This window comes from Pristis pectinata, chromosome 2, assembly GCF_009764475.1.
Source record: "Pristis pectinata isolate sPriPec2 chromosome 2, sPriPec2.1.pri, whole genome shotgun sequence".
Lineage (NCBI taxonomy): Eukaryota > Metazoa > Chordata > Chondrichthyes > Rhinopristiformes > Pristidae > Pristis > Pristis pectinata.
The window spans coordinates 129,263,138-129,278,047 of record NC_067406.1 but is presented as its reverse complement, the minus strand read 5'-3'; the positions used below and the strand labels follow the sequence as shown (position 1 = coordinate 129,278,047).

The following is a 14,910-nucleotide window of genomic DNA, read 5'->3' as shown; positions in this document are numbered from 1 at the left end:
AAAGTTGTTATTGTACCTGCCTCAACCACCTCCTCTGGCAGCTCGTTCCACACACATACCACCCTTTGTGTAAAAAAGTTAGCCCTGAAGTTCCTATTAAATTTTCCCCCCCTCACCTTAAACCTACATCCTTTGGTTCTTGATTCCCCAGCCCTGGGGAAAAATACTGAGTGCATTCACCCTACCTATGGCCCTCATGATTTTGTACACATTTGCAGATCTAAAGATTCAGACTTTTGTAAGATTGTTAGTTTGGAAACCAGACATTGTAAGACTACAGACTTTGTTGTGTTTCTTGTTTAATCTATGCAATATCAGTTAAATCAAATAATTAGCCAGTGGGTTTATATCTAGAACAGGTTAATGTTGGCAAGCAGGAGGGTGTCCAGAGAGTCAAGTTAGGGTAGCAGGCCAGATCTGCCTCAATCTCTATGAGAGGTAGTGTGCTCTTGTTTATCTGTAAAAAGACATTCAAGTTGACAAGCCCACACTAACAATCGATACTGGAGATATGAAAGATGTATTTCCTACTACATAGGATGTACCATACACCTATCCAGGAAAGGAGATCGATTCTACCTCAGTTTGTCTTGACAAAGGTATACAATGCACCTTGGTTTTTATAAAGAGGAGACACAAGAGAGACTGCAGATGCTGGAATCTGGAGTAACAAACAAAATGCTGGAGGAACTCAGCGGTCGAGCAGCATCTGTGGAGTGAAATGGACAGTCGACGTTTCGGGTTGAGACCCTTCACCTGGGCACTGGACTTTTTTAAAACTTGGGTTCTTGTGTTTAATCTCTGCATCTGCTCGTATTTGTGCCTCTCATAATCTTATAAACCTCTTATCAGATCTCACTGGTATTTAGAACCCAACACTTCAGGAGATTTTTTTTAAAGTGTCACAACAGTTGTACTGTCAGAAGTGTCAATCTGCAGAGACGGGTGGATTGCAGCATCAGTATTCACCAAGATACTGCCAAAACACCTGGCTATATTTTGAACAGTTAGTGGGATATACCAACATTTATAAACTAAAATGGGTAGATGATGGACTCGAAGCCTTTGGCACAGGGGGAGCGGCATGAGGTGAGTAGAATAGTTTGTGTTGTACAGCAGTAAATTACACACAGAAAATATGGAAGCACCCCAGTGTCAGTGGAGAAAGGAGAACAGTGAAGTAACTTGTCATCAGCTGATAGACCATAAGACTAGGAGCAGAATTAGGCCATTTGGCCCATTGAGTCTGTTCTGCCATTCAATCATGGTTGATTTATTTTTCCCTCGCAACCCATTCTCCTGCCTATTCCCTGTAATCTTTGGAGCCCTTACTAATAAAGAACCTATCAACTTCTGCTTTAAATATACCCAGTGACTTGGCCTCCACAGTCATCAGTGGCAATGAATTCCACATATTCATCACCCTCTGGCTCAAGAAATTCCTCCTCATCTCTGTTCTGACATCCTTCTATTCTGAGGCTGTGCCCTCTGGTCGTAGACTCTCCCAGTACTGGAAGCATCCTCTCCATGTCCACTCTATCCAGGTGTTGTATAAATCCCAGTTGTAATTGTTATTGCTGTTGAAATATAGTGATTACCAAGGCAAAAGAACTATGAAACAAAAATAGAAAATACCAGAAACATTCATCAGGTCAGGCAGGCTCTGTGGAAAGAGCAACAGTTAACGCTTCATGTCCAGGACCCTACATCAGAACCACAAAAGGAGTCATGGTGATGGAGCCTGAAGGAGAAATGGGAGAGGGAATTGTTCAATCACCCTGAATAGCCAGGCACTGAAAGAGGGCTGACAGAGGTCCCAACTAACTACTGCCCATTCAGATGTTTCAGGGCTTGTTACATTTTTATTTCCATTCACCTGGATGTCCTTCTGAATAATCAGAAAGCAAAAACAATTTCTGGGTGACAACTTCATCTCAAGCAAGCTGACAATTAACTCTGTTAAAAGTATAAGAGTATCAGCAGAGAGATTCATTGAACACTGAAAAATAATCACATCACCAAATATTTATAATTTTCACAAACGTTAAATATTTTACATTTTAGAATTAATCAAACAATATAAAAATGTTTTATGCAACCTCATTGGTATATTATACTTTCTCAGCCTTCTTGACCCTCAAAGGAAAAAAATCAAATTTAAAAGTTGTTTTGTAAAATAATAAGCAAAATGGTGACATGGTAAGTAGAAATGATGGCAGACCATTCATTTGTATTTAGCATTGATTGATTTTCTAACCCTCAAAAGTGGAGCAAAACAAAAAGAGAGGAATAAAAATATCTTTTCTTTATATTGATTGTTCACAACATAGTCATAAGCCAAAACAAACGAGCATGCTCAGAACAAAAATAGTGGCTTATTCTAATTAGGATTTGGTTTAGTAACCAAATAAAGGGAGAAATTAGGAATCATCATCATAGAGTTAAAGAAAAAATAGCAAAACAAACCAAACTAGCCAAGAGTGGGAGCTTAATGGCCATTAGTAAGTACATCAAAACGGAAAGTGCACAAAAGGTGATCAAAATTGGCCATTTCTGTATTACAAAAATGATTAGGTCAATGTAACTGCAACACTGTCAAACCACTCACTTTAAATACTGCATTAGTACCATAGAGGTTAAATGGTTCATAATTCTAATTGTAGATTTCAAAGTAATGATGACCTTAAATTAGGTAATTTAAAGTTCATCCAAGTTTGCTACAGCTGATCTTTTAAAATTTAGGAAGTTGCGTTTTTTCTTCTTTGGTGGAAGGTCTGAAGAACAAGGCTCTTCCTTCTTGATCCGGAACACAAAGACTTTCTCTCCTGTATCTGCCATCTTTAACATTTGTCCTGCTCCTTCGTTAATTGGTTCAGGAGAGTCATCAGGGGGGAATTCAGAGGAACCATGGCTTTGAGAAAAAGACACCTGTTTCAAGAGCTGCAGACGTTTCTTCTTCAAAATGCTACAAATAAAATTCAAGAAAGATGACTTGAATACAACTTGTATAAGAATTATCACTTAAATAGAAATTGTACATTGTAAAAGGCAGTCTTTGGGTTACAGGTTGCTGATGACGTGAGCTTAGTCCAACTAACATTAGAACTTAGTTGGACCAGGCTTGTACTAAGGATAACATCTAGGAAGGACAAAAAGAGGAAGCCCTATCAGGAACTGGGAGATGGGAGTTCAGAATCAGGTTTATTAAAAAACTGTTTGATATGGTGTGAAATTTGTTGTTTTGCAGCAGCAGTTCAGTGTAAAGACACAGAGATTACTATAAATTACAAAAATAAATAAATAGTGCCACAAAAGAATAATAAGGTAGTGTTCATGGGTTCATCATGGACCGTTATTTATTTTTGTAACTTGTATTAATTTTTATGTCTTTATGTTTTTGCGCTGTACTGCTGCCACAAAACAACAAATTTCACGATGTGTCAGTGATAATAAACCTGATTTGAATTCTGTGTGTGGGTCTTCAGGCTCCTGTACTTCCTCCCTGATGGTAGCAATGAGAAGAGGGCATGTCCCGGATGATGAGGATCCTTAGTGATGGATGCTGCCTTCTTGAGGCACTATCTCTTGAAAATGGGGTGGTGGTTCACCTGGATGAAATTTGCTGCCTTGTGGATTGCTGGTGGGAGGAGTGGAGATCAGGGTCTTGATCAGCCTTCAAGGTGGGGCTTGGGTTCAGGGCCCAGGTGGTAGGTTAGGGGGCAGGTAGGTTGTTCGTCAGGATTGGTGGGTGTGGAAGTTCGTACAATGGGGGTGGAGACAGATGTTAAGTAATGGAAGTCAACTTAGTCTGCCCAGCGATGGCCATTTCCTGGACAAAGTCTGTTAACTCCAGCAAAATATTCCACAAGGAACAGTGCTCCTGGAATGACGCCATTAGCCACTATCTGACACAGAAATTTTATCAGACATGGAATCCCTATTCATACCAGGCAGTGGAGTAAAACAACCCAGAAATGGTCACTATAGCATTTCACTCCAGGAAAAATCAAATTTCAAATACACAGTGCTTAAATAAACAATATCACATGACAATTAATACAAACACATTTTATAAGACTCCTGTAACACACAACAGCTGGCCAAACTTGGACCATCAGATCATCATGCAAAATATCCCCCAGTTATTCATTCAATCTTACTCAGCTGTATGAATCACAGGACAACACTTGAAGTAATGAAGAAGGCTTTTGCTTAATATTTATTTGAGGACAACAGAGCAAGCCCACTGAGGTTATCCATTCATTTTACTCCAACTTCATGCATTTATGTAGCATTTCTAAAACAGCAAAATGCCCCAGGTAATTCACAGGAGCATAGTCAAACAAAATTTGACATTAGGCCACATTGGAGATATTATGACAATTATTCAAATATATCATGAAGGCACATTTTATTTCACATCTTAAAAGAAGGAAAGAGATAGAGAGGTTTAGAGAAATCCAAAGTTTAGTACTTTGGCCACTGAAGGCAAAGATGCCAATAATGTATTGATTAAATTCAAAGATGATCAATCGGTTAGAATGGGAGACATATATGTGCCTTGAAAGATGACAGAAGAATTGATAAATAGTGATGGTTAAGGCATTGGAAGAGAATGAAAACATGGTTGAGAATTTTTAAATCACAGAATGTGGGCATGTTAAATGGGAGCTGATGCAGGTCATTAAACACAGGGGTGATGGATGAATGAAACTCGGTGCAGGTTAGGCATGACTGTTTGGGATCCCTTGTTCGGCCACTGTCATGTTGATAGTGCTGTTTGGGGTTTACTGACTGGGCACTGCTGGTTAGCTTGTGTCAAGCTTACAAAAGGGTAGCATGAGGGAGGGTTGCTGGGAATACACTGGAATAGGGAAGTACAGAGGTTGCAATGACCTGCATGAGTGTTTCAATTGCAGGAAGCACAAAATGTTACATTGGTCAAAACAAATGTGAATATGCAGTTCAGAGCTTGTCTTGGAATCAGATATGACACCAAAGTTGCAGAGAGTCTAGTTCAGTTTCCGGCAGATCCTTGCAGAATGCGACTGAGTCATGAAGGAATGGGAATTCAACGGGATCAAAGATAATGATCTATTCAATACTTTGTGGGAGAAAATTCAGTACTAGATATTGGACAAGCAATCTGAAAATTTAATCATAGTCCAGAAGTTGAGGTAGATAGCATTGACACAGAGCTGGGTGTCCTAGTTTAAATTTGCAACCTGAACATGCATTTTTTAATCACGAGAATTAGGTGGGGCTGAAGAGAGATTCTTTGGAGACATCAGGAAGAGAAGTCATTTCAAGTGATGCTCTCAGCAGAAGAGAAAGGAATGGAACCAGATGACTGTAGTCTCACCTGATTGCACAACAACAGAGAAGAAAGTGTGGTCAACGACATAGACAATAAAGGAGGAGAAGGAATGATTACATCTTTCATAATCACATGAGATGGTATGAATGAGATCACCAAGAGCTGTTCTAGTATAGTGGCAGGAGCAGAAACCCATTTGGAGGGGATTGAATCAGAAATATTGGCATTGTAGCGACTCACTGTCCGAGCAAGCGAACCAGCTCGACGGTCGGGTCGCGCGTCGTCGGAGCGGCGAGGCCCGAGATGGCGGTGGGCCTTCATCTTCCCCGAGCGACAGGGAGAACCCATGCGCGGGAAAGATTTGATGACGTAGCATATACGTCATTGCCGTTTTGAGTGGGCAGGAACAGGCTCTCTTAAAAGGCCCGCGCAAGGCGGGAAAATAAACCAGTTCTTGTTCTGAAACCCTTCGACTAGTGTCTTGTTTTTCACATCGCAGTAGCAGCTGCTACAGCATAATATTTTGGCGACAGTGACTTATTCAAGGATTTTGGATGAATAAAGAAGTTTGGAGTTTGTGAGGACCCATTTTTTTTTGGTCAAGAGTGAAATAGCAGCAGCAGAAATGAGAAAGAGGAGGATAGAACTTGAGATAGATAATGGCTGCAGGATTAAGGTGTGATGCTTTTAATGGGCTACTTTCCCACTTTCCTGGGTATACATATAACAGTGTTATAATATAAAACAGTGCCTTTAGTATGGAAAAATATCCCAAAGCAAAATGTAGTGAGAAGCAAATGGAACACCTGGCACGTTTTGGAGGTTTGGAGGGTAGGCAATAAATCAACAGAGTTAACATCAGCACCCTTGAATTAGAAAAAGAGCATTTTGCAGACATGTGGTGAAGTGGTGGCCCTTGTGGACGAACAGGAAACACAAAAACAATAGAAGGATGTGCTGAATGGGGAAGATGAACTAAACAGAGATTAAAGAGGTTTGTGTGAAACACAAACACTAGCAAAGACTGACTGGGCTGAATGCCTCTATCGAAGCTGTAAATACAATGTAATTCTTTGCTTTTCTTGCAGAAATGTATTTTTTAATTCATTTACAGGATATTGACATCCCTGCAAGGTCAGCACGTAATGCCAATCCAAAATAATTAACCGATAATGAAAATTTATCCAGATTGAACTGTATTTCCCATTAACAAGTTCACATTTTCCTAAATCCTTTTCAGCCCTCTTCATCATTTGTTCCTTCAGCGTCAAGGGAAAATGTTCAGATTTATTCCAATGAACCTTCCTGTCTTTTGCACCTTTTTATCCATTGTTACATCTCTTTGTTATTTCACTGATCATCCCTGAATGGTTTTTGGGTAATAGGCTTGTAAGGCATTAACCCACAACTCTGTGATTGTGGGATCTGTGGATATTTCTCATCTCCCTGTTTCTTTCAGTTTAACTTTCCAACCTCTTTAAAACACTAATTTGTCCTTCCTGCCATCACCAATGGAATATTCACACTAGATTTTAATTAAAATCTGTACAAGGAAGAAATCTTTCTGGCCTTGCATTTCACAACGTCAGGATGTCGCAACAAAGTGTAGCATCTCTTCCAATATTCACACTTTTAACAAACTCAAAGTGAACCAAACTTTTCAATGTATACATGTTAAAGCTAAAGTAAGTGGTAGTCTAGCAGTATATTTATTTTAAATCATTTTCAATTATATAATTGAGTTGACCAATAAATATGTTTACTGCAAGTAATTAATTTTGGGAAATAATTAAATGGCAGTCATATTTCACTTCTTACTACATTGATTTGTTTTAAAACCTTCACACAGAAGCTAAACAAATAGATATGGCCCAGTAAGGGTTATTACCTTCCTTTCCTGCTGCAGGGAACATTCATATTCCCCAGGTTTTCACCAATGAGCTTGTTCCTCAGTTTTAGCTCCAATGATTCCCAAAGCTTCCTGTAGATGGAAGCAGTAGTAATATTAGACAGATGAAATCCCAAGAAATAGGAATATTATTCCTAAAAAAATCCATTATTGCTATCATTTGTTACTCTTGAGAGTAAGCTGTAAATTCCTGAACTTAAAAAAAATAACAAGTTAAAACATTCAGATACACGAGGGTCTTGGAAATAACGCAGTATAAAATCTGTGGAAACATTTTGGAAAATTGCATTTAACCTGCTGGCATGATATTAAAATGAGACAACAGGAGAATTGAAGATATTAGAAGAACAAGCAATCTGCTGGAGGAACTTGGCGGGTCGAGCAGAATTTGTGGGAGCTACTTCATTCTCCCAGCAGATTATGTGTTGCTCCAGATTCCACCATCTGCAGCCTCTTGTGTCTCCAATTTAAAGATATTTATGAGGTACTGAGGTGGAAATGGAGAAGACTGCATCCTGGGTATCTCTCCAGTTCTTTGGCTGCTGGACCCTGCTCATCCTGCCTGTTTTTTTCATTTCCATCTGGCTTCTGCCTTCTTCTGAGTAATTCAAATGTTCTCTGATTACTGCAGCATCTGCAGTCTCTTGTGTCTCCATTCTTCCCAGTGTGTCTCCTTTCTTTTATGTTACTTGAAATTTACATTTAGGAATTTTTGGTTTTCCATTTCAGCAGGTTATTCTAACCCCTTTTTCTTTCCTTCTTCCTCTGGTCTTTCTTTTAAACACTGCTGATTTGTGAGTTCTTACAGATATGGTGAGCAAGACAATATGGACAACTGTCAATGGTCCATTTTAGAGTGTGCACCTGATTTCCTAAAACAAGTTTCATGCTGAACAATAAAGAATGCTGAGGTAAAATGGGCTAAGCATTGGAATGCATAGGTAAAACAAGTAAAGTGAATAAGCAAAGTGATTAATCTGCAGATATATAAAATAATACATTCCTTCAAATCTAGAAAACAAATACATATAGCCAAGCCAAACATAAAAAATTATAATTGTACATTGACTTTAAATGAAGTCTCCTATTCATTGGTTGCAAAAAAGAAATCAGGTGGGAGCATGGCTCTGAAAACAAACAAGATTTGTAAATGAATAGCTAAAGCTTAAATAGTAGTTGTTTAGATATTAAAGTTAGAATTTACTGTGGTAGTTACAGATTGGGATCTTGCAAAACAACCCTTAGGATCAGCAGTCTGATGGATGCATCGGTATTCACTTGGCTGCCTTCAGAAGCTCACTGGTTGTTAGGTTGACAGCTCAAGCTGGTTAGATCAAAGATGACAAGTTGCATTGCTCAGACCTAGCAGCATCTGAATTTCTATTAATGAATTCTTGGGATAATATGATCATGTAAAGATGAAGGGCAAGTTGTAATGCTGATTTCAAATCCCAGGCACTAAGCAGGGTGGTTTCACACCATCCTCCTTCAGAAGGAGAAACAAATTGCTTTTAGATCATTTGATGTTCTGTAAAAGTCAACATAAACAATCCTCTTTTCTCATATAATTTTCCAGTATAGGAACTCGTGTCATTGCACTTTGCTGTTAAAAAAAACTTTCTCTTCCCACCAAATCCATCATATGATGGGGAGGTTGGCTTCCAACACCAGTTGTGATCAACAGGCCTTACCTCTTTCTCTGCTTATCCATTTTATCCTTGTTTATCCCACTGCTAACATTTCTCTCAGCATAGATCCTATTTACAAACAGAGTTAATTCTTCCTGGATGGCATTGGGAAGAAGCAGATTTAGCAGGGCTCGACATACACCCACTGGTATACTCAGTTGCTGTATTAGATAAGCAACCAGCTTCAGCTCCTGTAATAAAGGAAACAAAAATGTTGCTCCGTTAACTATGAACAGAAGTTCATTAATGCAAATCCAATATAAAAATCCCTCTAGACCACTGCAAAATGAGTATAGAGTTGTACAAAATATTATGCTACTGTGGAAACCTGCAGACTTTTAAAAATGTGGATATAATTATAACATTTTTCATAAAAGATAATCATGTCCGCTATAGAGCAGTAAGAACCATTTCAGAACAAAAGATTGAATGTATGGTCCTGGATTATAAAAATATAAATAATTTACTGGAATCCCTTATTGACTGCAATCCAACCAGGGACACAATTACTTCAAGCCAAATTCAAACCAATGAAACAGATGGGTCTACAATGTGCAAGATTCTGCCATCAAGGTAACCATGCTACAGACATGGCAACTTCAGGCGATCAGGTGAAGGGCAGGTATGCAGAAATACAGCTTATCCAAAAGTAGCTCTGTGTGATATGCTGCTCTATCCTTGGCTTCCTGATAATGGCACCTCCTTGTCTTCCTGACCACTGAACTGCAGTGAGTAGTGTGAAGTTGATGCATTTCCACGACAGATGCATGCAACAAAGGTTAAGTCTTATCACTTCAAGTCCAACCATCCTTTTAATAACAACATATGCGTTAACCTCTATGATACTTGGAGATGGGGGTCTTTCATTCCTTCAAGTATTGTGGATATTAACATTTTACAAACTGTTTTCTTTTTCCTTGTCTCAGCTTTCTTTCTCGTTTCACTCTTTCTCCTATTTTCCTTTCTGTGCCTGATTTTACATTGAATTCACTCACACTAATTAACATTACCTTCTCAAGCCCTACATTATTAGTTCCACAAACTGATTGATCAAGGAGATACATAGTTGCTTGAGCTGCTCATTAAGGTTGCAGGACTCTGCTTTCCCTCACTGTGATGTCATCAGTTCACACTTGCAGCAGCTTCAAGTGCAAAAATTGACAATAATTTAAACTGCTGGGGGTAATCAAACTATGGACAAACATCGTTCCCTTACTCAAGCAAAATCAGGCCAAACTTACAATTATAATATCAGTGGACAAAATATAGCCTTGTGGTGTGTTGCAGGCCCATTTTCTCTTCAGACAAGCAGTTGGAAGGCCAGTTGATTTACAATGGCATGCTTCCCATTTACTCACCTCGTCAGCCGATTCTTTGTGACACTTTTAGTCATGGAAATAAATTGCCCAGTTTCTTGTCGTAAACAAATCTGTTCAAAACCAGGCCAAGTCTCAGTATGGCCATTTGAAAAGCATCATTTGCATTTTTTAACTCGACAGCTGCTGCTATGGGAAGCTGGGCTCCAATCTATCCCATGAGGAACTGGCTAGGCACCTCTGCACAGCACCTGGATTACAGACCAAGTTCTGGAAATAACAAAAATGTTGCCAAAACTAATTTTGTACTTGGACTGGGTACAAAATATAACTGGTCCATTGCCAGTTTCTGTATTTTATTTCCAAGAACTCTATAATGTTATAGGGACTTTGTATAGGATAATCTATTTTGTCAATTACATACACACAAATGAACCAATCCATCACTGGCTGGGAAGCCTTGTTCCAGCTTGCAGTCCTGAGTTTATTCAGGTCTAATTAGATCCAGCGGATCAATCCAATGGGCCAGCCTGTGCTGTACTGTTCCATGATTCTCTGAAACCAAGCAATGTCCAAGACCTATACCCTTAACCAACAAAGACCTTTAATATCAACTGAAGCCAAAGCCATTTTCCCCTTTCTTTGCACAAGTGCAAATTCTGGCTAATTCCTCACGTTAAAATGGAATCAACTACTTGGGAAAGTGTTTAGAAATCTCTCTTTTCCATCCTTCTGGGGTAGGAGAGAACTTTTCATTCTCAAGGCAGGAATGCAGAGTCAGGTTCAGGATCAAAACTTTAATGTGATTAAAAGCAGTAAACTGGCTTATCTCTGTGAGGTTGGCCTGTCTGCATGTTGATCAGATATTGCTATTATGCCTGTGACAGAGCTAAGTGACTGATTGTCTATCATTACTCATAGACTAGCTGTTAAGTATCCCTGATAATTCTAGAGAGAAATACCTTTTGATGAATCACTTTCTCAGGAAGATTTAGAAAGCATAATCTGGCATTGGGTAAAATGGGCAATGTCTGTAGACTATAAGCAGCTTGTGCAAAGCTTGGCTGAAAAAGAGTAATACTTTGAATTGTCCTATCACTATTTAAATTGTGATAATGTAAATAGTGATAGAACAATTTTGGTTAAGTGACACATCTCGAGATTTTGATCCGATAAGGATTCATTGCAATGATGAATGCCCAAAGAAAAGCACAGCCAACATTAAACATTTTCAAATAAAAAAACAGAATGACATTTCACTCCTGAGGATTAGGCACAATTGTTTAACTGAACATTTCCTCAATCCTCACAGCTCCTTGCTAAGCATTACAAGATCCAATTGTAATAATCGCAGCATTTGGCAGTATCAGGTGATCAATCATTGCAATGCAATAAAGGTGAGATTTTATTATTAAAGTGAACTTTCTTCCAAAACATTTATTGATCCTTTCAGAAGGTCACTATTTTAACAAATCTGACGAGATGATGTATTAGTCTTTCTTTTCTGGAAGGTATTGCTAAATGTTGCCAAACTTTTAGCAGTCCTTGTACTTCTCAATGCTCCTCTCTCAAATTGGTTTTTAAGCCTTAAATTCTGTGAAAATCAAGACCAATTTACTTTGACATTCCTCTTCAAACTGTTTACTTTGTATCCTGTTTTGGACTTTTCTCCCTTGATCCTGGTCACCTACCATCCCCTCACCAAAAGTTCCCACAATATTTATTTGGCTGCTGGCCTCACTTCCTCCTGTTAACTCCACAACATTTGCACGGAGCTTGGGTGGGATTCAGATCTGAAGTACATTATGAAGGCCCTCAAGTTAAAGTAACTCAAATCTCATGTCAGTGAGAGAGGATGCATGTGTTATATGTAGACAGCTCTAACCTCAGAGTGAAAACAGATTCCAAAGTATCCAGATTTCTTAAATATATATTGACTATCAGACAAGCCAATGAAGCAGATTACAATAATCCGGAGCAACCACAAGAAAATTCTGCTGCAGACCTGAGTAAGTTTAATAGACAATTCAAACTTAATGAGAAACACTTCAGATTTTCATGCAGAAAGAACTCTGAGTTTTTCAGAATATGTGTATATATATATCTCCCTCAAAGAAAGCAGCCAAGGTCAGGAAGCACAGCTTCATGCCTACCAATTGCAAGGGAGAAGCTGACAGAAAATGGAGCTTTTTTTTTCATGACCATCAAAGTGGAGAGATGAAACTGTTGGAAATAATTCAGTGATGAAACAGAACCAAATGACTGGAGACATTCCTCCCTCCTTTCTATATAGAGCTGCCAATTTAAATAATGTGGCATGAAGCAGACAAAACTCTCTTTAACAGAATAAGATGAGCAGACCTGACTTTGAAGACTATCAGCATTCATACACGGAAAGGAATTCTTGTCTATTAAAGCAATGCTTTTCCAATATGCAGTTCAGCATGAATATAAAATTAGCTGAAGATCGGAGGAAACACCCCATATATCTCAACACTGCTTTCCAATTTCAGCAAATTTATTCAAAATTCCATGTTTTTTGATCAAGCAGCACTTTGCATTCTGAAGAAAAGACGTCAAAACTGAGAGGAAGAGCTAAAAGTACTTTGATAGGAGACTACTAAGTTAATGCTATCATTAGAAAATAATGCCAAATGATTGGTAAGTTACAAATGGAAGTCTGCAACTCTAAAGTTGATTTAAAAGGAAATATAGAGCCTGATATGCTTTGAAAGGATATTACTTGAAGTACTAAAGAATACTTGGTCACTAAGAGCATAGGAGTCTGCTGCCCCGGTAACCTCTGAAGAGAATTACAGAGGTTTAGAATTAGTAAAAGATCTCACAATCCTGTCAGAAGTTCTTCTGGTGTCCTGGGTAACATTCCTCAGATCAAATACAGATTAACTAACCATGCATTTCATTACTTCTTAAGCATGGCTCTTGCTTCAAAATGAACATTACGGTTATCCAAATATCAACCATTCCATTCCATAATAATTCATTGTGGAAGTCAGCTGCCATAGCACTTGGAAGACGGAAAATAATAACATCACTTTTGCTGCTGGGTTGCACTGTGATGTCTCTTCAATCAAGTGAGTGCTCCTTCCACTGCACTAAAGTATCCATAACCATAGTTAAGGATGGCTTCCCTTGAGATCAAGTTACATCTCCTCTCCTCTCTGCAACCTTTGACACCAACCTCTCCAGCTGCTGCAGTGCCAAACTCCTTCTGCAGCATCTGGGTGACTCTTTCATACTGAGCTTATTATTAAGCTCTTTACAGGACCTGTGTTGCATGCACATCCTTGGGTGGGTACAAGTAATAATCTGAAGAGTGCATCACTCTCCTTTCCTGTTTGCTCTCATTTCAATGGTGTACAAAGGTTACAACCATAGGAAATTGCATAATTAGCATTGAGAAGTGTTCATTACAGTGATGATAAAGGCCAAATATCAAAATCCTCACAGTTCTATAGGCAGACAGAGGCTGCTTGAATGCGTCGCACCTGAAAGAAAAAGTCAAACATTTCACAGCTGCAGTAATTGTTACTCAGTTTTAGCTTTCAGGCTCACAGTCTCCTTACTTCCACAAACCTCTGCAGCTTCTAGCCACAGCTGCAACTCAGATTTTTCATTCTAACTTCCCTCCAGTGTATAGTGATCATAAAGGTAAGAACATCACGACTGCACCTCCTTCAGATATCTTTAAATGTATCAGTTCACGGAGGGCAGAATTATAAATTCAGTTGCAGTGTCTTTGGATGAAGGTTGACATTTCAATTTTCTGCTTCTTTCTCTGATCCACTAAGAAATGTTGCTCTTATTTTGGGTCACAGAAACCCAGAATTTTTTTTTAACATCTGGAAAAGACTGTTATATATTAATGATTATAATTTCCTTTCCTACTTTTTAGTTCCATTAAAGTGGTGTTGTGTGTCACTCTAATGCTGTTTATAATAGTCACATAACGATGACACTTTTCCATTGTGAGGGTCCCAGAACATGAAAGTTAGCTGTACTTCGCTGCGTAACTTCATCATGTCTCACTTTCAGACTGTGCAAGATCTCACAGCTGCCAGCACTTAGCCTCACAGCTGTGGCCTGGGGAGTCAGCCCATAAGATTCCCTTATGATAAGGAAGGAGACCATTCAGCCCATCAAGTCTATGCTGGCTCTCGGAGCAATTCCATCAATCCTGTTCTCCTACTTATTTCTCTGTAACCCATTCTCTCTGATAGGCCATTAACTCTCTCCCCAATTCTCACAACAACTACCTACACTAGGGGTAACTTACGGTTGACAATTATCCTATCAACCGCCACATCTTTGGGATGTGGGAGGAAACTGGAGTATCCCAGGGAAAACCCATGCAATCACATCAGAAACGTGCAAACTCCACACGGGATCAAACCTGGGCCGCTGAGGGTGACAGGCAGAAGCATCACCGACTACATCACTGTGCCGTCCATAGGGATGCAAGTACAATACAAGCAGAACTATTCCAGCTGCAGTTTCAAATGGATGCCACAATGATGGAGGAAGGAAGAAGAGTGCTCCCATAGGCTCGGTGTGACTGAGAAGAGTACTGAGAAGAGGCACAGAGTGCTAGGGAGGTCACAGTATCTCATTAGGGCAAAGCCAGAGGAAGAAGTACTACATCAGACGAGCAGCCTATGA

At 39.2% G+C, this 14,910-nt stretch overlaps 1 protein-coding gene across 3 annotated transcripts in view; it reads right to left on the bottom strand.

The window, feature by feature from the left end:
- Positions 1 to 459: 459 nt before the first annotated feature.
- LOC127586245 (limbin-like) overlaps positions 460 to 14,910 on the bottom strand; it is a 128,950-nt gene continuing 114,499 nt past the window's right edge. For 2 of the 3 annotated variants that reach the window (XM_052044051.1, XM_052044059.1), the window contains exons 20-22: positions 8,918 to 9,105; positions 7,206 to 7,298; positions 460 to 2,965 (exon numbers count right to left, since the gene is read on the bottom strand). In XM_052044051.1, the coding sequence (XP_051900011.1) occupies positions 2,698 to 2,965; positions 7,206 to 7,298; positions 8,918 to 9,105 (549 nt within the window). In that variant the 3' untranslated portion in view covers positions 460 to 2,697. Of the gene's footprint in view, positions 2,966 to 7,205; positions 7,299 to 8,917; positions 9,106 to 14,910 lie in introns of those variants that run through there. The other variant, XM_052044068.1, reaches the window with a different exon arrangement.